This window comes from Pipistrellus kuhlii, unplaced genomic scaffold (genome assembly GCF_014108245.1).
Source record: "Pipistrellus kuhlii isolate mPipKuh1 unplaced genomic scaffold, mPipKuh1.p scaffold_m20_p_9, whole genome shotgun sequence".
NCBI classification, from domain to species: Eukaryota; Metazoa; Chordata; class Mammalia; order Chiroptera; family Vespertilionidae; genus Pipistrellus; species Pipistrellus kuhlii.
In genome coordinates, this window is record NW_023425595.1 from 16,518,640 (window position 1) to 16,542,961 (window position 24,322).

The following is a 24,322-nucleotide window of genomic DNA, read 5'->3' on the forward strand; positions in this document are numbered from 1 at the left end:
GTTCCAGATTTAAATTTCATCAAAGATTTTGTACCACTCTTTAGTCAGTAAAAAATCTCGTGTGCTGTATTTACAAGTGTACAGTTTTGTCAGCATGAAAAAAAAAAAGCATTCAGATATATTATCATCTCTCTCTTGCTTCTGCCATCCCCAGTCCCTAAGAGAGTGCTCCTCCTGAGGTCCCACATTTTTTTCTTTCCTCATAAAACGCATTCCACATAAGATTGGTATGATTTTTTCACAAGAGAATGAGGACCTTGTCCCTGTAGGATTTTTATTTTACTCATCCATATATCCAGTGCCTGGCACAGATCCTAGCACACTAGAGGGTTCAAAGAGACTCCCACACTCACATGGATGGATAGGCAAAGGAGGTGCTAACCAAAAAAGTAAAACTAAATAAATAAAATTCCAACAAAGTTATCCTAAATTGAGCTCACTTGAACAGTTGGGTAAAGTTCGCCTCTTCTCCCCTCATACACTAGGGCCGTGTACTGAAAGAAATCTTAACCTATGCTTATCATCGTGACCTTGTAATGATAGGGAGGAAATTCTGACTTTTGCCTCTTTCCCTTTAAAAGCATCTGTTTTGGGAAATTAGACTGTCGGACCTCAGAGGGAAGGTAGAGGAGGGTGGGGATAAGGGGGAGAAATCAACCAAAGGACTTGTGTGCATACTTATGAGCCTAATCAGTGGTCACGGACAACAGGGGGGTGGGGACATGCGTGGGGAGGGGTTTGGGATGGAAAGGAGGGAGATGGGGACAATTATGTGATACCATCATCAATTAAAAAAACATTTAAAAAAAAACCACATCTGTCTTATTTAGCAGAAAACTGTTTCCTGTAGAAAGTGACCTGCACCACCACAGCAGACAAGGGACAGGCCCTTCAAGTTGTCATGGGGACGCGATCTGACAGCTGATCTGCCAGCTAGCGGAAGCGCGTTGACCTGGCCGGCGGGCCTGGCAGAGGAACGGCAGGCAGACCCGAGCCCCGGCCTGAAACCGGAACAAAGCCGGCGCCGAGTCCACGCGTCGCCCAGGCAACGCGGGCCTGTGCCCGCCCTGATTGGCCAGGCTCGGCGCGCGCGGCGCCTGCTGGGAGAGGACGTCCCCGCCGCCGCTCCGCCGGTTTGAACGTGGCGGGCCCGATGTGGGCGGCGGGGCGGTGGGCGGCTGCTCGGCCCCCCTCGGACGCCTGGCTCCCCGCTGACGGCAGCGCTCGGTCGCGGCCTTCCTCGGGCTCCGCGTCCGCGCTCCCGGCGGACGCCCGCGGGCAGGGGCGGGAGGCGGTGCGCTCGCCATCCCCGCCGCCGAGCTACAGCAACTCCACCTGGTCGCTGCTGTCTCCGCTCGGCCACCGGAGCTTCGTGTTTGACGACGACGGAGACGCGGCGGATGAAGAAGAAGAAGAAGAAGTGGACGAAGATGACCGCGACTCGGAGCCCCAGGGGGCGAGCCTGGGAGGAATGCAGTTGCGGGGGCACGCCAGGTAAAAGCGAGGCCGCCGGGCCCGTGCGGCCGCTCTCAGGATGCCCGAGGCCCCCTGTGTACCTGCTTCCTTTCTGCACCCAGGCTTATGAGTGACCTCACGTTTTCTGTGATCCTTAATCCCTTTTCAGATCGAGAATACGATGATGGCAACAATCTCACTCCCCAGATACAAATATATAGTCTCCAACGCACACAATGTTGCTACCATTTCAGGAATTATATGAATACTCAGAAATCTTATTGTGAACACCAGAACTCTTCTCCAAACTTTTTTTTTTTTTTTTTTTTTTTTTTTTTTTAATTTCATTTCAGAGAGAGAAAGAGAGAGAGATGAGAATCATTGTTTGGCTGCCTCCTACAAGCTCCACACTGGTGATCAAGCCGGCAACCTGGGCATGTGCCCTTGACCTGAATCTAACCGTGATCCCCTGGTTCATAGCCCACTGAGGCACGCAGGCTGAGCATCTTGTCCAAACTCTTAACACCATAACGTGGTCCACTGCACCTTAGTAGTACCGGTAGTTATTTGGGAGAAAAAAACACAAAACAAACCTGATTGCCAGTGAAGTAGACTGTCAGAAGCAGTATACTTTTTATGTCACAAATGAAATGAAGCAGAGATAGTTTAACAATGTCAAACTCATTATTCAGAGACAACCTTGGATCTGATCTGAGCACTGAACAGTGGAATAGAAGTCACTGAATCAAAGACTGTTATCAAAGAGGTTATGAAAACCATCGTAATTTGTTTATTTCTACAATTATTCCTTTGGCAAATATTTAGTTTGTGTCACATATTAGTCTACATACTGGGTACTATAACTGAGATAAACATGGTCTCTACTCTGATGGAATTAAAGCCTAGAACAAGTCACTCATTTTACAGATAATAAAACTGTGGCTCAGAATACAAATAAAAAGTTTGATTCAAAGGCATACACCCAGTTATTAGCAGAGCTGGGTGGGCCTAGTGCCAAGCTATAGCAATTGGGTTCTCACTTTCCTATACCAGATGGCCTATTACTGGATATGTAGAAATAGGAACAAATCGCCCATTCCTGTAGGAATGTGTTTTTCGGAGTCAGGGATAGCAATGCAGGTCCATTCTGGAGTAGGTTCATGATGTCATCTTCAGAAAACAGTTACAGGTTTCTGATTATCCATCAGTGTAAGGCATAGTAGTACAGGAGATCTAAGAAATATAGACCCATGCTTTAAGTATAAGCATCAAGATAGTCTCCTACATATAAAACATTCATAACTAGAGTGAGTGAAGGGAACATGGAACCATATGAAGTGACTCTTATACACAGTTTTACAACAGTGAGACCCTTAAGAATGAGAAGCAAAATAAGTATTATATCAATACATTGGTGGAAATGGAGATCAGTAAGAGTAGCCGTTAAGCCACTTGTTCAGACTGGTTGTAGCAACAAGAAGCAGGCCTGTGATCAACCTGATAGAACTAATGGTAGAAGTAGACTGTTAAGGGGTCCATTTTCATGCGGGTCTTTGTGGGGATTCTTCTGGACTGAGCTGGCTCCAAATATTTTTAAAATAAAGTTTAAGGCTATGGAAAATACTTTATCAGCTTAATCAACAAGACAACGTAGACACAGTTTAGCCACCTATGGCAGTGGTCTGCAAACTCATTAGTCAACAGAGCCAAATATCAACAGTACAACAGTTGAAATTTCTTTTGAGAGCCAAATTTGTTAAACTTAAACTTCTAACGCCACTTCTTCAAAATAGACTCGCCCAGGCCATGGTATTTTGTGGAAGAGCCACACTCAAGGGGCCAAAGAGCTACCTGTGGCTTGCGAGCCGCAGTTTGCCGGCCATAGGCCTAAGGAATGCTGGCCCATCAAAACCACAGCTCAGCTGCTGAGATCTTTCGTTAGATTCCAAGATCCAAAGCCCTGACCAGAGGAGCTGGACAGATGTTTATCTCCTTAGCCAAAGCCGGAATGAGCTGGTAGCAATCTAGAGCCAAGGCTGGCTTCCTTATCACAGTCCATTCCCTATAATTCAAAGGAATTGTAGATGCAGGAACTGTTTTCAAATGCTTCAGACAATGTAGCACTTCTTCTCAGGAAGGATAATATATTGAAAAAAAATTTTTTTTCGTTTCTTCTGCCTACTGCTAACCTTAAGTTGGTGCTCTGGACAGTTTGGGGCCGAATGGGATGAGGTGAGCAGCCATGGTTTTGGGTAATCTCTGTGACTAGGGCGTAAATGTAGAGTTGCCTTTTTTCCATCCTTCACCTGCCACGGTGATCTGACTGGCAAAACTCACAGGGTAAGGCTTTTTTGAGCTAGACTCAGGCATCAGCTGCACATGATATATATGAACTCAAGGTATGTTAGGTGAAAATAGGGCCATGCTCAGAGGATGCGCTGTCCTTTCAGTGGACTGAGTGAAACTCACAGTTGACTTCAGACAAGAGAATGAGTATTTTCCTGGAGTCTTGTTTATATGTATTGGGCCTGCTGTTTAGTGAGCTTTATCCCTGGTTTTTAAATCACTATCCATTAGGAAACCCATGTCTTAATAAAGGTTTTGGTCATAAACAGCTGCTTATCAAGCCTTTCTTGATTATGGGTAGAGCTAAATTTTGAACATGTTTGTTAAAAATATTAAGGCAAAAAATTTAATATTTAAAGTGTCATTTTCAAAAAAAACACTGATCTCACTAATTTATTCTCTCAACAAACATTTCTTAGGAGCCCTACTCTATGCTAGGCCCTAAGGTAGATTCTTGAAATAAAGAATGAGTTAAGACATGTCAGGAATTCATAGCCTATGGCAGAAATGGGCGATCCACAGAAAGCCCAAGATGCTTAGTCCAGATTTTTTTGCAGAGTTTCACTCTAAGGCAGTAAGTAAATAGAATGCCTGGGTTGAATCTGGAAGAGACAGTAGAAATTATCCATACTCCTGCTCCTCCTGCTTCTAAATGACATGTACCAAATGTTTACTGCGTGCTCAAACTGTACTCAGTGCTTTAGCATGGGCGGTCTCATCTAGTAGTAATGCAGGTAGCCACTGTTATCTCCATTTTACAGATGAAAATGGAGGCTTAAAGAGGTTACAAAATTACACTAGGAAGAAACAGGTAGAGATGCACCCCAAATGTTTTATTTCCATGTCTCAGCCCTTACTTTGGCCATAGGTGGAGGTGGAAGAAAGGAATTTCAGAGTTTTGGGCAAAGCACAAGAGCATGGCACACTCATCAGTCTCCCTAAGTTCAAACAAGATTGAAACGTAGAGTCTGGATCCGCCATTAGTGAAAGAAGAGGCTGGAAGATAGGGCCAATTCATGGGCATCGGGAGTTTGAATTTCATCTTGTGGGCAGAGGAGCCGCTGAAGGACTTTGTGATGGGGAGTGCCATGATAGAAGGATGCGTTTGAAGGACACGAATCTGGCAACAGTGTGGAGAATGATTATCAACGGAGAGAGAAAGACCAGTTATATCCAGACAGTGGCTTGAGAAAATGGGAAGAATTGGAATAGACATAACTAGTGGTTATATGGTGTGGGAGATGGGGAAGGGGGGGCAAGAGGAGTCAGATCTGGGTTCCTGCCTTGGCTACCTGGGGAGGTGGTGGTACCCTTCACTGAGGTAGGATTGTAAGAAAAGGAGTACAATTTTTCTTGGTGAGGAAGGATAGTGAGTACAGGTTGAAAGATGATTAGACTTGTTTTGGGTTGATTGAGTTTGATAGTGAAGTGGAGCTGTCTATCAGATGGTTGGAAATAAAGGCCTGGAGCTCAGGAGAAAGACCTGGTCTGGAATAACTGGTTCTCACATAGAGATTGTTAAAACTGTGGGAACCAATGAGGTTGTTTTATAAGACTGAGAAGGAAAGGTACATAGAAGAAGTAAACAACACATCTGTGTCTCTTTTTCCCTTGAATAAAAATTCCGTCCTATTGAGAAATAGCAGCAGAACAAAACAAGTAAGCTGAAGCAGTGAAGTAGAAAAGTTGTTCACTGCAGTGTGTTAGGCATTTGGTTGCCTGAAGTAGGAATGAAGAGTTGAGTCTATAATCTAGTATCTAGAGCTGCCTTGGGTTCTGAACAAACCTACTTTCTCTGGGTGCTGACCAGCTTTTCCTGTTTTAGGAAGCTTGTGTATTTGGCCAGAAGCCTGTGTTCTTTATTTAGTTGCGTACTTAGAGTTTTTACCCTCTCCTCTCCTCTTTAGCTTGAGTAAGTAGTTATTTTTCCTCAGACCCAGAAAAGACAGTCTGGGAGAGGTACATGGTAAGCTTGGTAAGAGATAACCACACTATGGAGAGTCATACACACACCCTGTCTGAGAACTGGCAAAAGGGAGTCAACTAAAATGCTAAAATAATACAATGGCCATATACTGTTATGTAATTTATTATTTAAAAACAATTTTATATTTGGAGAAAAAATTGAGCATTTACAGAATTTCTGTTCACCTTTCACCCATGATCCCTAATTATTAACACATTTGCTTTATATGTACACTAGAGGCACAGTGCATGAAATTCGTGCATGGGTAGGGTCCCTAGGCCTGGGCAGTGATCAGGGCTGATCAGGTTCCCCACCTCCCTGCCTCCTATCCTCCTCCTTCCCTAGCTCTCTCAGCACCCAGCCACTGCGGCTGGTCACCTGCCGTGTTCTGCACCTCTCCCCTTGGTAGTCAGCAATCAAACTCCCGATCTCCTGGTCAAATTCCTGAGGGGACACTTTGCATATTAGCCTTTTATTTATAGATAGATAGATAGATAGATAGATGTATATAGATACAGATATATAGATAGTTTTTCTTAGATATTTAAGGGAGGAGAAGGGAAAAGTCTGCTCCAGTATCTAATTAGGATCATGTGTTGTAATTAGTTGTCTAGATATAAGATTTTAAGAAAAAGATATTGTCATTGAAGCAAATGCACTGGGTGTCTGTTAACCCAATAGATTTTTAAAATAATGTAATTTTAGAAGGTGAAGGCATTTAAAGGCAATTTATGGGTAAACTAATTCAAATATTGGAGTTCCTTTTTGTGATTTTTTTCAAATGTATATTTATATGTAATATATATATTTACTTATTAAAAATTACAGTATTGTAAATAGATTATTAAATTCTTTTACTGTACAGCCAAGTGAGTTTGACTGTTAAGCCAAAGAGTACAAGTGCTGCAGAGTGTTTTCTCCTTTGCAATAGTGTGATTGTATCCAAAGATACCCAAGAAGAACAGAAACAGGTGTGCTTACCAAAGAGCAGCCTGACACCATGGGAAGTGTGGTTTGTTGGCAAAGAAAAAGAAGAACGTGGCCGCCTGCAACAGAGAGCTCTAGAGGTAAAAGTAGACAATATTCTCTCTATTTAATCCATGAGCTCAAAAAGGAGAGCTGCTGTTGCAATTAAAATGTTAATATTATCTCTCAAAACAAAGTGCATTTGTTTGTGTCAATAACTCATATTGTAGAAATAATATACGGTCATTGTAATAACATTTGGAAAATAGAGCTAAGCATAATTTAAAAAATTAAAATTTTCTCTAATCTCACTACCTGAAGATAACCACTGTTGATACTAAGGTGTATAGCTTTCCAGATTTTCTTCTGTATAATTTAAAAATTAAATATGTGCAAGTGTATTTATACAGACACATACAATGGAGCTTCACCATATCTACATTTAACTAAAGTAAATTGAATTGAATATACTTTGTACAATTTTTAGGAAAGAAGATAAACAGAAATTGAAATAAAGATAGGAATCTACCCACGTTACTCAGAACTTGTGCCCTAGCATGAGTTTGTGCTGAGAGATTGGAATCTGCTGGGCTTTCAAAGGTTTTCAACTTCTCTGTGCTTCCCTGCCTTGCTTGTGGATATTTCTGTATTAGTGATTTTTCTCTCTGAACTCTCACCTCCAAGCTCAGATGATCGAGCTACCTTTTCACACGAATCCCTCATTTTTTCAACTCTTACTGTTTGTTCTTTAGAACCTAGCTGCCAAATATATTTAGATAATTTGGTATTTTCCATATCTGGACTCATTATCTGAATTCTCCCCTTTCCCATCACAGAAAACAAGTAGATTTGAATGGTGAGGGATACTTCTTGTTTTTAATGAAATAGGAGCAAACTCTTTTGCAACCTGCTTTTTTCTACTGGTTACATTTATTAATATATTTCAGTATCATTAAATATTTTCACAATGTCATTTTATTAAATGGCTGGCTAAGATTATTAAAATATATTTAAAATTTATTGACTATAAGGATATAGTTAATGGATTCAATATTGTTGGATATTTAAGTTTATTAGTAATCATGTTGTCATAAAAATTCTTGGAACTAAAACTTCGCTCTCCATGGTCTTCCTTGGAATAAATTTTCCACATCAGTTTTGAAACTCAGGAGGCTTGGCATGATTTAAATGATTGTAGAAACCAGTACCTTCTGCTCTTTCCCTGTTCATGATACTTTGTATTCTAAAATACAGACGTATGCCTGGAAAAGTGCACAGTAATATTTGTTTCCTCTTAGAAGGCCACAGAGTTTGAGAAAGACCATATGGTTTTATGTAAGGCAGGCTTACTTAAACTTTATGCTTCATTCAATTTTCTTATCTGTACAATGAGGTTAAAATAATATGGGTCACAGGATTCTTTGAGGATTAAATGAGACAGTATAAAAAGGGCTGATATTATTTTATTATTGATATTATTATTCACAGCCTCACTAAAACTTTTTCACTTATTTTCAGCATTAGTATTGTTGAGACCACAAACCCTCCATTACTTAGCTCAGTAGTTTCCAAAATATTTGTTCATGGTGAAAAATCTACTTTGCTTCATATCACACACACATACATATTTGAAAAAATATCCTAATTTTTGCAAAACCTGGTAGCCTATTATATTCTTAAATTTTTTTAAAATTAATTTTTAGAGAAGTAAGGAGGGAGGGAGGGGGAGAGAGAGAGAGAGAGAGAGAGAGAGAGAGAGAGAGAGAGAGAGAGAGAGAGAAACATGTGAGAGCAAAACGTCAATCAAGCATGTAATCTAGACATGTGCACTGACCAGGAATCAACTGGAAACCTTTCAATATATAGGATAACACTCAATCAACTGAGCCACATCTGTCAAGGCCTTTTTGGGGTTGTTTTAAAAGCCTGCTATAACCTATTCAATTGGTTTTAGAGTCACAGTTTGGAAAACACTGCTCTAGTGAGTCAGTGGTAAAGTGGAGTTTAGTTTATGATATTTATGTTTATCTCTAGCCTCACTAGAAGTCACTTGTTACATTAGGAAAAGGAGTCTACCTGTCTGGTGTGGCTCAGTGGTTGAGCATTGACCCATGAACCAAAAGATCACTGGTTCAATTCCCAGTAGAGGAGGCAGCCAATTGATACTTCTCTCTCATGAATGTTTTTGTCTCTTTATTCCTTCCCTTCCTCTCATTAAAATTAATAAAAACATATTTAACAAAAAAGAACCTAAAGGTCATTTTTAGAGTCAGCATACAGTAAAAGAAATGAAATTCATAAGGGAGCCTGGGCTTTGGAGTCACACAGAACAAGGCTGAAATTTTAGCCTTGCCATTCTAATTCTGTGGCCTTCAGAAAATTACTTAAGATTCTCTGAGCCTCATTCTCTTCATCTGTAAGCCAAATGTTAGAGAGTCAATAGTAAAGTGTTTAAAAGTTATGTAAATTATTGTGTTGTCCTTGAATTCAAAACTTGGACCTTGGGCAAATTCTTAATCTCTCTTCACCTAGATTTCTTTACCGGTGAAAGGGAAAAACAGTATTTACTTGATTATGTTAGGACTCCGTGAACATCAAGGAATGGCCTACTATACAGAAAGCACTCAGTAAAAGTTATTTTGAGTTAAAGGAGATAATAAACTACTGAAGATTTGTTTTGAGAGCAGACTAATATAATGATTAGCACATTGATTAAGCATGTAGCAGAGTATAATTGGTTGAAAGATTAAAACCTTTTCATGTATTTAGTAGTATTGGCAATACTTATCCTATTTAATAAAGAGCTAATATGCAAATACTCCTTGTACCCTTGCCCTGGAGCCAGAGGCTGACCCCCCTGCCTAGTGGGGCTTGACCGGGGACCTGAGGCCATGCACCCTGGCACCAGGGCCAGGGGTCCTGAGGCCATTACCCCCCTCTCACCCCACCCCCACCCTGTTCTGGCTCCAGCCCAGGGGACCTGAGGCTGTGCCCTACTCCCTGCAGGGCTTGGGGCGGGGGGTGGAGTGGGGTGGGGTGGGGTGGTGTAGTGCTGGCTGGGTCTGGATCTGGAGTGATTTCATGATTTCATTTAGAGGCACACGCATGGGTGGGGACTTGACTCTAGGTCCCACAGCGCACCCCAGACACTGAGAGGAGGGAGATTTTCATATACATTTTACAAATTTTCTTTCATCTTTGACATTTCTATTATAGAGAAAGGGCAAATAGCAATATTAAAATATTTCCTCTAATTCCCTTTTTAAAAAACTCTTTATTGTTCAGATTATTACGGTTGTTCCTCTTTTTTCCCTCCCATAGCTCTCCTCCACGTGGTTCCCACCTCACCCCATGCCCTTCTCCCCCACTGTCCTCATCCATAGGTGCATAATTTTTGTCCAGTCTCTTCCTGCATCCTCCACACTCCTTCCCTGCTGAGGATTGTCAGTCCACTCCCTTTCAATGCTCCTGATTCTGTTATATTCTGTTCATCTTATTTTTTATTCACTTAATTTTTAGATTCACTTGTTGATAGATATTTGTTTTCATAATTATTATCTTTACCTTTTTCTTCTTCTTCTTCTTACAGAATACCTTTCAGCATTTCATATAATACTGGTTTGGTGGTGATGAACTACTTTAGCTTTTTCTTATCTGTGAAGCTCTTTATCTGACCTTCAATTCTGAATGATAGCTTTGCTGGGTAGAGTAATCTTGATTATAAGGTCCTTACTATTGATCACTTTGAATATTTCTTGCCACTCCCATCTAGCCTGCTAATTTCTGTTGAGAAATCAGCTGACAGTTGGATGAGTGCTCCCTTGTAGGTATAGTTAACTGTTTTTCTCTTGCTGCTTTTAGTATTCTCTCTTTGTCTTTTGCTCTTTTAATTATGATGTATTTTGATGTGGGTGGTCCTCTTTGGATTTCTTTTGTTTGGGGTTCCCTGTGCTTCCTGGACTTGTATTTCTTTCACCAGGTGGGGGAAATTTTCTGTCATTATTTCTTCAAATAGGTTTTCAGTATCTTGCTCTCTCTCTTTTCTTCTGGCACCTCAATAATTCAGATGTGGTATGCTTGAAATTTTCCCAGAGGCTCCTTACACTATCTTCATATTTTTGGATTAGTTTTTCTTTTTGTTTTTCCAGTTGGGTGTTTTTGCTCCTTTGTATTTCAAGTATTCTTGTGATCCTCTAGTCTACTATTGGATCTCTGAATATTATTTTTTATTTCAGTAAATATATGCTTAATTTCTAAATGGTTCTTTTTCATATCCTCCAGGGTCTCACTAAATTTATCGGCCTTTTCTAGAAAATTCTTGAAAAACCTTATAACCATTGTTTTGAACTCTATATCCATTCATTTGCTTTCCTCCATTTCTTTCATTTGTGACCTGTTTATTTGACTCCAGATTTTCTCTGCTTCCCTGAGCTGATAGAGTGGCTTTGTGTGGTAGGGGACCTACCTATAGGGCCCAGTGGCTCAGCCTCCCCAGTTACCTGAGGTGGACACTCTTGGTGCACCCCTTTGTGGGATATGTGCACAGTCTTGTTGTAGGTAAACCTTGATCGTTGTTGGTATCACTGGGAGGAATTGACCTCCAGGCCAATTGGCTGTGAGGATCAGCTGTGTCTACGCTGGGAGAACTTCTGTGCTGGAGACACCCTTATGAGAGTGGAGCTTTTGTGCTCACTGAATCTGCCCCTTGAGTGTGTTCCCTATGTATCTGAGGAGTTGTAATATGGATGGTCCTACTCTGACCTCTGGGTACACTGGCTCTTGGATCTCCAAGGAGGTGCTAATTTAGCCTCTGCCTGAGGTCACCCAGCAGGAGCTACAGAGAGATCTTCAGATTCCTCTTTGTTTGGGTTTTGGAAGTGCCCAGATGAGGCCCAGCTGTGAAGCAAAGCAAGCTGCTGTGGGGCATTGGACCTTCTTTTGGATGTTCTCGGTCTCTCTGGCTCAGCTGCAGTTTGTTAGGTAAGTTTAGATTTCAAAGGACCAAGTCATTCATATTAAAAGCCTCTGCACCCAGTTTGGATGGGGCTGCGTCTCAGGATGGAGCAAAAAGCAATGGCTTCCCATCAGCCCTGCCCTAAGAGGCCCCCAGGTCTCAGTGTCCCTTTTTGATCACTGTAAGCATCTCTGAGAGAAAGCCACTCTCGAGTTCTGCCCGAAGCCAGACAGTCCAGTTCCTCCCCATATGATTCTGGGTTCCTAGAGTCTTGCCTGGAACTGGAGTTCAGAGTAGTTGGGAGCTTGTGTCTCTCTCTGGCTTGAAAAAGCTTGCCATGTACTCAGTTGCTAGCCCTCTCTGTGCGTGCCTCTGTACCTCTGCACTTTACTTCCGCAGCTCCTCTGAGTCTCAGTGTGCTTTTCTCTTCCTTTCTAGTTGTAGAATTTCCACTTACCCAGCCTTCCTGTGGTTCTGGATGATGTCCATTTTGTCTTTTAGTTGTAGTTTTGAAGTGGTTGTGCAAAGAGCAAGTTGTGTTTACCTAATGCCGCCATCTTGGTTTCTCCTAATTCCCTTTTAATGTGCATGAATTTCGTGCATGAGGCCACTAGTATCTTATAACTTCTATATCATTACTTAGCTCTAAAGCAATTAAAATATTTTAGCATGAATTTTATTGTATCTATCATGCCAATAATATAACTTATGGGCCAACTCCTCACTTTTTTATAAGCTTATTTTGAGCTATTGTGGTGTTCATGTTCTTTTCATGCCTTTCTTTTTGTTTTATTTTATAAGTTATGCTTCCCTACTTTTTGTTCTTATTTATTGCATTCTCTAATTTGTTTATAAATCCTATCATTAAAAGTACAATTTATATAAGGAACAATTCATCTCAAATCCCTGTTAAACATGAGGGGCCAGAAAGTAACTTTGCCAAGGTTTTTAGTTAGTGGCAAAGATGGGATTGGATCCTAGTTTTTGACTTTCAATTTAATGTGTTTTTTCCACAATACTAAGATGTATTTTAGAAATAAATGCGTTAGACTTAGTATTTAAATTTGAATTGACCCTGGCTTTCTTATTTTTTTTTCCTTAATAACTTAAAGGAAAGTTTAAGGGATAGTTGGTTATTAAAAAGACATACCTTCTCATATATTTGATTTCAGTAACAGACATTTAGATTTGTTTCAGACATCTCTATAAGATTGAGTTAAATTATTTTAACCCATCAAAATTAAGATGATAAATATGGTAAATGTTGAATATTAGTATTATGAAAAACTAACGTTGGTTTTGTAGATCGTATAAATTTTATTTAAATTTTTATTATTTAAAAAATTATTTTTATAGACTGCCTTGAATTCTCTATGGCCTTTGTTAATTCTAAATTTTAACATTTGCTTTAGCATTTTAGTACAATCTGATCTAAATTATAGAAATTATCCAGTTTGTGAATAATCCAAGGGCATTTTCCCCGAGTTTGCCTTTGGCTATTTCACTCATCAGCCTTTAGTGAATAGGGTGGGACACAGAATTTTTGAAATTCAAAACTGTCAGTTTTTGTGATGGTTACCTTCAATAGTAAACTCCGGTCTTTGAAAGTTGACAAAAACTATTGAAATAAAAATGCTGTTTAAGATCCTCTCTGCATTTTGGTTTTCTATAATCAAGCATTTACTCTGTGGGAACATAGCTGTAATCCTGTTACAGTTCAGTGGTGTACCAGTTCTAGGGGCCTTGAGAAGGCTCCAGCCATGTCCAGAAGAGACTTGCTTGGTGGGGACAGATGGAGGCATTCAGGGTGGGAGTGCTGGAGCCAGCTGCGGAAGGGAGGGTTCTGTCTCCAAATGTGATGCGTATTCGGGAGGGGGGGGGGGGGAGCGGGGGGGGGGACTCGGACACAAAGTACTTGAGCGGACATCCTGAGATTAGAGCACTGTCTGGGTCAGGGGTAGGATTTTTTGCATACTTTTGGTCCTTCCTTTATCTTTAACTCTTATGTCAACATTAACTAAAATTTGTGAGCCATAAAATAGGAACACAAAGTCTGATTTTTCTTCTGATTTTTTGAGTTCTTTTATGAAGAAGATTAAAAGGGTACATAAATATAATCAATCATCTTTTACTTATATATTTAAATTATTACTTTTCTTGAAAATAAAATTGAGGACTAAATGGGGAAATTTTGGATATATGATTGTTAGATCTGTATGCAGCCTGTCATACACACACACACACACACACACATATGTACATACAGACAGACAGACATGTTTTTCCCCTTTTTATTTCCTTGCTCAAGTCCATACCTTTCTCTTACAACTCATGTACTGTGACTACGTCCTGGTCAGTCTCCCTCAGAATAGTTCTGACCCCTGCAGTTTTATCCTTTATCATTGATTTCTAAGCCATGTATTCTGGCTTCATAGTGTTCAGTTTACTCTGCTTGTTTCAAAAGAGCTTTTCCCACCTAGTTACCCTATACCAACCCATCACCCCCAATCTTTTTTCTAATCAAGCCAATTCCTCACTGTCCCTCTTATAGTGCTCATATTTGACCACTCTGGCCTACAATGTTTCTCTTCTCATCTTCCCTTCCATTTTTTTCCCCTTTTTCTGTACTTATACATAATACCTCACAATGTAGTACTCAATTCTTGTGTATATATAGGAGATTAGTTCAGAGACTTCTGGAATTTCATCCCTGTGTCTCAGTTCATGATATCTATTAATGGGCATGCAATAAAAAAAAAATGTATTAAGTGAATAATCAAGGAATAGCAGCTGCAGAGGTAATGAAGAATGTTTTGAAACCAAGATGTCTGTTTTACTCTGGAGGCTGTCAGGAGTATGATGTTTAAAAGTTGGAATTAAGTGAGGGCAATTCTTTTCTATGCAGTAGAATTATAGGACGCTAGCGCATGAAGACAGGTATCCTGTGCATCAGTTGTTCTAAAGTGCAAACCATATTTTCTTGGTGTCGGGTTTTATCTCCATGTCATGTAACACACTGAAACTGTCTGAGAGCTGCAAACTTGTCCTTTCCACTCCCACTCATACTCAGGTATATATTGTAGATAGGTCTTGGGGAAAGGGATGGAGGGAAGGAGGAATGAGGTCCAGTGGAAGATATATAAAAGTATCTGATTATTAGTATCTAAGGAGAGAGAAGAAAAATAACTAATAATTATGGTAGTAGGGTCCTTGGAGTCTAGTTTGAACAGCATTCTCAATTAATGCAGTAATTTAACTGATGAGTGACAGACTGGTGGCACTGAGCTTGTAGTTTTATTTGGCTATCTATACCTTCCACATTCTTTCTCCTGAGGAAATGCCCAAACGTGTAGATTCCAGTGACAGCAAGGCCTATGGGATATGAATGTGGTGTTGTGTTACACTCCAGCAGCTATAAAATGAGTGAGGAAAAAAATCTTGATTTTTTTTTCCCCCTAAAGAAAATTGAATGCCTTCTGTATGACTGAATTAAAATTTTAAATTTAGGGATTATTTAATTCCTATTCTTTATCTCCCTCAAGAATCTGGAAGCTTTTTATAACTGTAAAAAAAAGTTGCAATTCCCTTGAGCTTCTGCCAAGAGTGTACAGTGATGCCAAAACTTATGTGTGGGAAAGTTGATTTCAATGAGGGTAATTTAGCCGAAGTTTAGTCTAAGGAACTAGTGTTTTGCTGCCAAGCAATTATTTGCATTTCTAAAAAATGACTTATACTTTTTACCAATGCTTTTTTTTCATCATAGACTAGTTACTTAAGCAAGTTATTGTTACTAATGGTGTATTTTCTATAAAAGAAACTATGTCCTTATTTAATTTGGTTAACCTCAACATTTTAAAAAATATGTGATTTGAGTCCTATTATAAGTTGCCTTTTGTTTGAATAAAATTCACAGGAATTAACTCAGCAGCTAGAAAAAATAAAAGAAAAGGAAGAACGTGAAAAAAGAAAGATAATTGCTGAGGAAAAGCACAAGGAATGGGTTCAGAAAAAGAATGAACAGGTGAGGAGAAAAATTGCACTCATACATCCTGACATCTCTAAGTGTTCTTCCTGTGACTCCTCATTGCCTTGGTTTTTCTTATTTTCTCTTAGATTCTTTCTTTTCTGACCTGATTTTTTCCCCCCTACACTCACGGACATTTATGAAGTTTCTGTCTTCCGCCCTTTGCTCTCTGTTTCTCTCTCTTTTCCCATATGTAGTCTCCAGGTAATCATGAAGTCTGTACCTCTACACTGACCTCCTGGGGTCTTGGATTTACGACTTACGGTTGGTTTCACCTCTGAACCTGCAAATCTAAAACAACCAATTTTTGCCCATTCTCCTTGGATAGAACCTTTCTCCTAACTGCTCGATTACTGTTATTGGTACTGCTGTCACCTCAGTCACGTGGGCATAATCAGAATTCTTCTGTCATTTGTCGTCATCCCTTCCTTTCCTCTACAGTCACTCCTGTTGTGATCTCTTCCAGTCTGGTCTCATTACATCTTTCAACTTGTGTTGTTTATTTGTTTATTTTCCCATATTGGAATGTAAGCTCCATAAGGACATCGATTTTTGCTTCTTTTTTGTCCAGTTCTCTAGCAGCTAGATCAGTATCTGACACAATAGATATTTGTTGAAGGAATGAGTCCATACTCTGTGTTCCTGGCAGATTAATCTTGCTGAAACAGTCAAATGTCATTTCCCAATTCAAAATATATATTTTTTGTGTGATTTCTCACTGTCTTCTGAATACCATTTTAACAATTCTAGCCTGCCTGATTAAAGACCTTTTCCTCTCTGCCCTTGGTGTCATGTCTTCTACTTGTTTTTTTGTTTTTGTTTTCTTTAAAATATATTTAATTGATTTTTTACAGAGAGGAAGAAAGAGAGTTAGAAACACCGATCAGCTGGCTCCTGCACACCCCCCTATTGGGGATGTGCCCGCAACCAAGGTTCTCGCCCTTGTCCAGAATCAAACCTGGGACCCTTCAGTCCGTAGGCCGATGCTCTACCCACTGAGCCAAACCGGTTTCGGCTTCTGCCTGTTTTTTATAGAAAAGGTGGAAATTTATTGAAGAACAAGGAGATTCCCACATGGGGAGGGGGAAAGAGTCCCCCTGCCTGTGGTTTCCTTATTCTTTGCTGCTGATTCTTACTGGTGTTCTTTTAGGAGTATACTCAACATTCACATAGCCAGTCTTCTTGGAGTATTAGTTTTACTGGAAAATTTTGAGAGGAAAAAAATTTTTTTTGGTAAAGCAAGCACAGATACTTAATGGAAGAGAACATAAATTTGACATGATAGATTTCAGAGAAATTTTGAGCTTTCAAAATTTTGAGCTTTCAAAATTCACAGGCCCCAGGGATGTGTTCATGAGAAATGCTAAGGACATTTTTCTTCTGTTTCTCACTCCCATTTTTTTTTTATGATATTTTATCAGCTTGGAATCTCATTATATCCCCCACCTTACCTTTCCCTTCATTACCCAACTCAAAGCATTTCCTCTTACAGGAATCACTCGCTAATCAGATGCTAGAAACTCCTTCCTGAATCCTGTTCACATTTGTCACTTTGTCATGTATACGTTGTGTCATGTATATGTTTTATTGCTATTTTGTATTGTGTACGTATCTTCATTTTCTTGGTAATTTTAAGACTTAAGGATAGGAATTAATGTTTATATTTTTAATTAATCACAATATCTAATATAATGCTTTATAATACAGTAGACTTTTGTTGTTGGAATGAATAAATGAACAAATAAATGAATGGTATTATCTTTAAATTTTAATACAATCTTGTATTGGATCACAAGTTAAAAATTCTGTAAATACTTGTCAGTTTGTTATCTTGTGTATATGTAGATTGATACTGCTTTTTAAATTATAGTCCAATTTTAAGAATTTAGTTAAATATTTAAATTGTAGGGCAAAGTTTAAATTTTTTAATCATAAGATTTTTGTCCTTAATTATTGTTATAACGCCCAGTGATATTAGTAGAGTACCTAGTAAATCATTTCAGCAAATTGAAGATGACGTAGCTTTCTCCCTCCAGGTATAATAAGAAGGAAATTGGCTAGACATATGTGTGTTTAGCCATAAATGTATTTGTTCTTCAGAAGTATATCTTGATTATAATTAATTTCGCATCATTCCATAAAACAACAAGAAAGAGCTCCTTGTGAATCAGTGCCAAGATCAAAACAAGTCTATATGACCATTACCAGGCTTTGGGTGATACTTTTTTGAAATAACTGAAAAATAAAAGAGTTTTACATGTCTACAATAATAGCATGCTCTTTCCTCTAAAAGCTTCTCTTATCTTCTAACTCCATTAAACTCATTTTACCATGCCAATCAAACATAGTTGTTGTTTGTCTAAGAATGTAAGATACTGCTGAGAGATGATATATTCTGTGTGTTAATTAGTGGCAGTAGATCTAATCCAATTATTTGAGAAAAATTTTTTCTTCTGGAGGGAAATGGCATGCCCTGACATCAATCACTAATTATTGAAAGCAGGATTCCACAAGGTTGGGAATAGTTCACAAAAGAACCCTGAGAAATGGAGTTTACTTATTCTGCAGAAGTCCTGTGCATGTTAAGAAATAACTGATTACTCAAATTTCTTTTTCCTTTAAAACCTCTCAGATTTCTTATTTCAGTCTTAGTTACATTTACCTCTGTTTGTAAAGACTGCTCTCCTGGTTCTTCTCTTTCTGTCTGGCATCTAGCTTTTTCCTCCTCTGTTTACATTTCATGGTGTGTGGTCCTCCACTGCCTCCAGCCCCATTCACATTTTAGCTGGGTCTGTGGCGTTATTTTCTCTAAGTCATTTCACTGTGTTCTATCAAAAAACCAGACAAAAGGGATTTATGTATCCATTAGCAATGCCAGTTTCTTATACTATGACTGTAAATTGTTAAATCTGTTTCAAATAAATGGCTTCTCTCATCTGGTACTCTTGCATTTATGTTGTCATACTAATTCGTTCTTTCAGATTTGTTTTTGCAGTATGTTATCACATATTTTGTATAAGGGTCTTTACTAAACTTCATGGTTTCAAAAGTTATGTAAAAATGAAATTATTTTTAATTTTCTAAAATATGAAACTGATTTTTTTAATGTCAAAAATTAACTTGGGTCAACAAAGCATATGATTGGTAACATTGTTATCTGTGTATCCTTCATGCATTCTGCACTTTTCCTGTGTGCCAGGTACTATTGAAGGAATCAGCGTAGGGATTCAGAAACCTTAGCCAGTTGTTTTGTTAGTTTCCTCCAGTTTCAAGAAGCAGAGGTTCTTTCAGGGCTCCATCCTTTGCAAAGGGAAGATTTACTGTTGTGCTCTGTGTGGAGTAGAACTGGAATGCCAGAAAAGCTGAAGCCACTTAGTGGCTGGCCTCTCTCTCAGCACCTCCCTGTGTGCCGGCTATGCTCTCCTGGTGCTAACTGAAGGGTACTCCATTCTCTCTCCTCTAGTTTAATCCTATGAGAGCCTGTCTGGTGTGTGAAGATCTTCTTTGAGCTATAATTTATGTACAACAAAATATGCTGATTTGAAGTTTGACAAGCATGTTCCGGTATAATCAGCAGCACAGTCAGGACACAGGACATTTCCATCACTCAGATCATTCCCTTCTGCCACTTTGCGTTCATTTCCTGCTCCCCACTCCCAACCAGTCCCAGCTCCAAGGAAGCCATTGATCTGCTTTCTGTCCCTGCAGAATAGGTTTGCCTTTCCTAGAATTTTATATAAATGAGATCATAGAAGGTGTACTCTTCTGTTTTTAAAATTCCCTGTTCTATGTATTCAGATCGTTCCTTTTTATTGCTGAGTAGTATTCTACTCTATGGAATACCACAAATCGTTTATCCATTCACTAGTTGATGTACAGTTGGTTTGTTTCTGGTTTGGGGTATTATGAATAAAATTCTATGACAGCTTATGTGCAAGTCTTTTTGTAGACATTTGTTTTCATTTATCTTGGGTAAATGCCTAGGAACTGAATTGCTGGGTTGTGTGGTATGTGTTTAACTTTACAAGAAATTGCCAAACTGTTTTTTAAAGTGCTTGTATCATTTTACATTCCCACCACTATTGTATGAAAATCCCAATTGCATCACATCCTTGCCAAACATTACATTGTCAGTCTGTTTCATTTTAAATCATTTCAGTCAATATGCAGTGATACGTCATTGTCATTTTAATTTTCATTTCCCTGAGATCCAATGATATTTATCATCTTTTTTATAAGCTTATTTATTCTGTTAGCCTACTAGGACTGCCATAACAAAACACGACAAGATGAGTATGAAACAACAGAAATTTATTTCCTTAGACTTTGTGGTACAAAAGCAGCCATAGACAATAAATATGTAAATAAATGGGTATAGCTATGTTTCAGTAAAACTTTATTTAAAAATGCAGGTGACAGGTCACAGGTGGACCATAATTGGCCTTCAAGCTATAGTTTGCTAACTTCTGGTCTTATATAGAATTACATAGCCAAAGATTTGTCTGTATATGCTCCTATAGCAATATTTAGTGGGCCAATTTTTTTGTTCTCTGTAACTCACTAATGGTGAAGATTTATCCAAGTATTCATATTGTCAAACTGTCCAAGAATGTGTACATTGGTGGCTCCTATTTTAGAGGGTAAACATCCATTAAAAAACAAACATTCAGAGCAATGTAACAGGTTATAATTTCTGTTCACTAATTTATTCAAATCCTTATTGAGCATGTATTGTTTACTCAGCACTGTCTCAAGGTCTGAGTATACTTTGGTGAACAAGATTTTCTTACTGCCATAATTAATCTTACAGCCAAATTGGTAAACTAAAATTGACCAGGTAATTGCAGGTATGTTATATATTTTCACAAACCATGTAAGTGTCAACTACTATGTTACCATCTATTTTAAGAAATAACACAAATTTAGAAGATTACTGTAGATAATACTCCATCCTCATATGAGGATAATTACAAACATTCCAATTAAAATTCCTTTACTTTTATTTAAGAAAAGGAAAGAAAGGGAACAAAAAATTAATAAAGAAATGGAAGCAAAAGCAGCAAAGGAACTGGAGAAAGAACATTTGCAAGAAAAAGCAAAAGAAAAATATCAAGAATGGTTAAAGAAAAAAAATGCTGAAGAATGTGAGAAGAAGAAGAAAGAAAAGGTATTTAACCAGTTAGAATGCATTACTTGGTGTTTGTAATATAAGTTTCTAATAGAAAATTGGCACTATCTTAGTATAAAATAAATACATGAAGCTATCCCTACTTATTATACTATTCTTAAGCTTTAGAAATGATTATGCAGTTTGGTTTTTCTTAGGTTGATAAATGTTAATAAGCCTGTTGATATTTTTTCAGTTAGGTTCAAACATTTTATCATTGTTAATGCTAAATTTTGGTGGTATTTTTATTACATTGTAAATTACTATTCTATTTTAAAACAGTAAATTGCTTTTTTCTTCTTGGGTTTGATGTCTCCATACCATATCCCTGATCATGTTTAATTTTGCTCTTAAATTAGAGAAATATGATTTAATACTTATCATCAGTAAGCCATTGGGTGGGAAGCTGCTGGGGAAAAGTCAGTACAATATTTAGTTACAGAATATCCCTGGAGATTCTTTGGTCTTGTCATTTTAAGGAAAAAGAAAAACAACGTCAAGCTGAATTACAGGAAAAGAAAGAAATAGCAGAAAGAAAGTTTAAGGAATGGTTGGAAAATTCAAAAAATAAACCTCGTCCAGCTGCAAAAAGCTATGGTTATGTCAATGGAAAACTTACAGGTTGGTTTTTATGTTATGTGGCTTACATAAATATGACTTGCAGAAGTAAATATTATACATTATCTTTTCTCTTGACAGAAATAGAAATGTGTAAAAATCATTTTTCTTTCAAATAACTATTTTCTGGAAGATTATATTATAATACACCATGTTCCTGTGGAATACTACACATTTATTGTCATTCTGTATAAATTAGATATATATTTAAAGGCAATAGTTGCAAAACTGCAAAGTAAAAAAGAAAGATCTACCCCTTGAGACAGCATGGAGGGACCTGGAGAGTATTGTGCTAAGTGAAAAAAGCCAGTCTGAGAAAGACAAGTATCACATGATCTCACTCATACGTAGAATCTAGTGAACAAAGTAAATCGATGAACAAAATAGATCGAGAGACATAGAAGCATGGAACAGACTATTGACTATCAGAGGGGAAGGGTAGGAGTGGGTGGGAAGAGATTAGTCAAAGAATTTATATGCATATATGCAAAACCCATGGACACAGACAATAGTGTAGTGAGACCTGGGGCGGGGGGCAGGTGCGGACTAGAAGGCATCAATGCAGGGTAAAGGAAGACATGTAATGCTTTCAACAATAAAAAAATTTTTAAAAAGAAACAAGTGACATTTTCATGTTTTTTGGATTATAAAGCCTTAAACGGACATTTTTAAGGGGTGAGTTTTCCTCCCTCCCCTTCTTCTAACGCGTTTTGAGGCAGAGCTCCCAAAGGTTTGACACATTCCTTCTGCAGGTGGAGTACTAGACAGCACATGAAGCAGGTCTGATTGGCCTTCAGGCTGGTCTGATTACAAATGGTGGTGCATGTTTTTCTTTGTGCTTCATGTTGGAAGCTCATACCCTGCTGACAGCTGCCTTCACTTGTTTAAGTGATTTATTATTAAAAATACCCCCATTCTGTTCTGTTCACACAATAGAACATATTCCAGACTTTGTTTTGACCATGTTGGTGAAGTGTGTGTTGACATATCTATGCAGGCCGAGTGGGTTGCCAGTGTCTGAATGACACATTCCTGCTGTCAGGATCGGGCCTCTCCTACATGTCACAGAGGTCATCCTCTATAGCTACTGAGCACGGTCTGCCCCATGGTTTTTCTTTCTCTGAAAAAAAAAATCAAATTGCGATAAGCAGTGGTTTTAACCAAACAATTGGGCAGTTAAGATAAAACTTTAGGAGGGAATATACATGTTGACTAGAAGTGAATTGCTAAAATAATGTTTTTTTTTTGTTGCTTTTAATGAGTTTTATTCTAATAAGCATCATATTTGTCTGTAAATGCCCTTACATCTCTATTCTTAATGCCCATATCATTTTTATAAATTGTGAAATAAAGGAATTTATGTGCATATAGTGACTGCAGGATTTGAATCCGGTTAACAAAATGTTCCTCCTCCAGAATTACTAGTTAGGGGACATAGTTTCCTATAACATCCTACCAATAGTACATTCCATAATTAATAAAAATTACAGTGATACTATGAAATCTTAATAATTTGTGTGACAGCAATTTATGTATTTATTATTGTTTGTTAATCCTCATCTGAGGGTATTTTCTTCATTGATCTTTAGAGAGAGTGGAAGGGAGGGGCAGAGAGAGAGAGAGAAATACTGATGTGATAGAAGGGCTGGAATTGAACCTGCAGTCCCTTCAGTCTGCGGGCCAATGCTTTAACCACTGAGAAACTGGTGAGAACCACAGTGATTTAGAATTTCAGTGATTCTAAATAGGAATCTGACTCACTTTAGCTACATATGCAATGTGAGATTTTTTCTGAAACTTTAGTGTTTAGTTAGTGATTTATTATTAAAAATACTAGTATACAGTCAGTGATTTTCCAGTTTCAGGTAGAAAAATGAAGATTTTGTTCAGTTTAAAGGTTCTAAACTTAAAATCTTAGTAAAATTTTAATATAGATTTTTAACATTAACATTTCTTTGGACTCTTAGAATTATTATTTACATGTTAATTTGTACTGCAATATTTACTGTATTTGGAAAGTTATTGGGAAGTATTCAACAGTTCATTTTAATTGAGTCAAATTGATTTATCAATGATATTTTTGCCCTTTTGATATTTTAACATTTTTTTAGGAATTTAAAAATAACCAGTTAGTTTTTTTTGTCTCAAGTTTTGTTTTTCTTGTTTTGTTCTGATTTTTTAATAATTTAGGTTTTTACAATGGAAATTCTTATCCAGAACCAGCCTTCTATAATCCAATTCCCTGGAAACCAGTTCATATGCCTCCTCCCAAAGAAGCCAAGGATCTATCCGGAAAAAAGACTAAAAGGCCTGTGACAAGTCAGCCACACAGGCCTTCATCTCTGATAATTCATAAAGCCAGAAACAATCTTTGCCTTGGAACTCTGTGCACAATACAAAGATAGTAGATGTGGGAATTTGCATGCTTTTATCTGTAGATATTTAATTTAAAAATCAAAAGTGTGTTTTTTTTTTTAACTGCTCATTGGTAGTTCAACATTTGATGTGATTACTGACAAGTTCAAATTGTTGCATTTATATATAAAGTCCTTAGAATTTATTAAGGAAGATATTTTACACATTTTCACATTTTTAAATGCTTCAAGGTTGATCTTGTCATATTGTTTTGAAGGATAAGTGTCTGACTAACAATTGTGTTTGTATTCAGCTTGGATTAAAACCACTGTGATACCAAAATCAATCAATCAATCAATCAAACCACTGTGATACCAATAAAGCCAACAATATTTCTTGTGTCCTTTTGTACTCTGTTATTTGTGTTTATGCTTATAAACATAATAAGATTAAGGTTAAATAATTCAAACA

The 24,322-nt window shown here is 38.1% G+C and overlaps 1 protein-coding gene across 1 annotated transcript; it reads left to right on the forward strand.

Annotated features, from left to right (window-relative positions):
- The first annotated feature begins 1,090 nt into the window (after positions 1-1,090).
- Positions 1,091-24,238, forward strand: CCDC34 (coiled-coil domain containing 34). Its single transcript, XM_036428503.2, has 6 exons — positions 1,091-1,494; positions 6,699-6,834; positions 15,601-15,708; positions 20,720-20,878; positions 21,358-21,499; positions 23,687-24,238. The coding sequence occupies exons 1-6, from the start codon at positions 1,154-1,156 to the stop codon at positions 23,899-23,901; spliced, it is 1,101 nt and encodes a 366-aa protein (XP_036284396.1). The 5' UTR covers positions 1,091-1,153; the 3' UTR covers positions 23,902-24,238.
- The last annotated feature ends 84 nt before the right edge of the window (positions 24,239-24,322 follow it).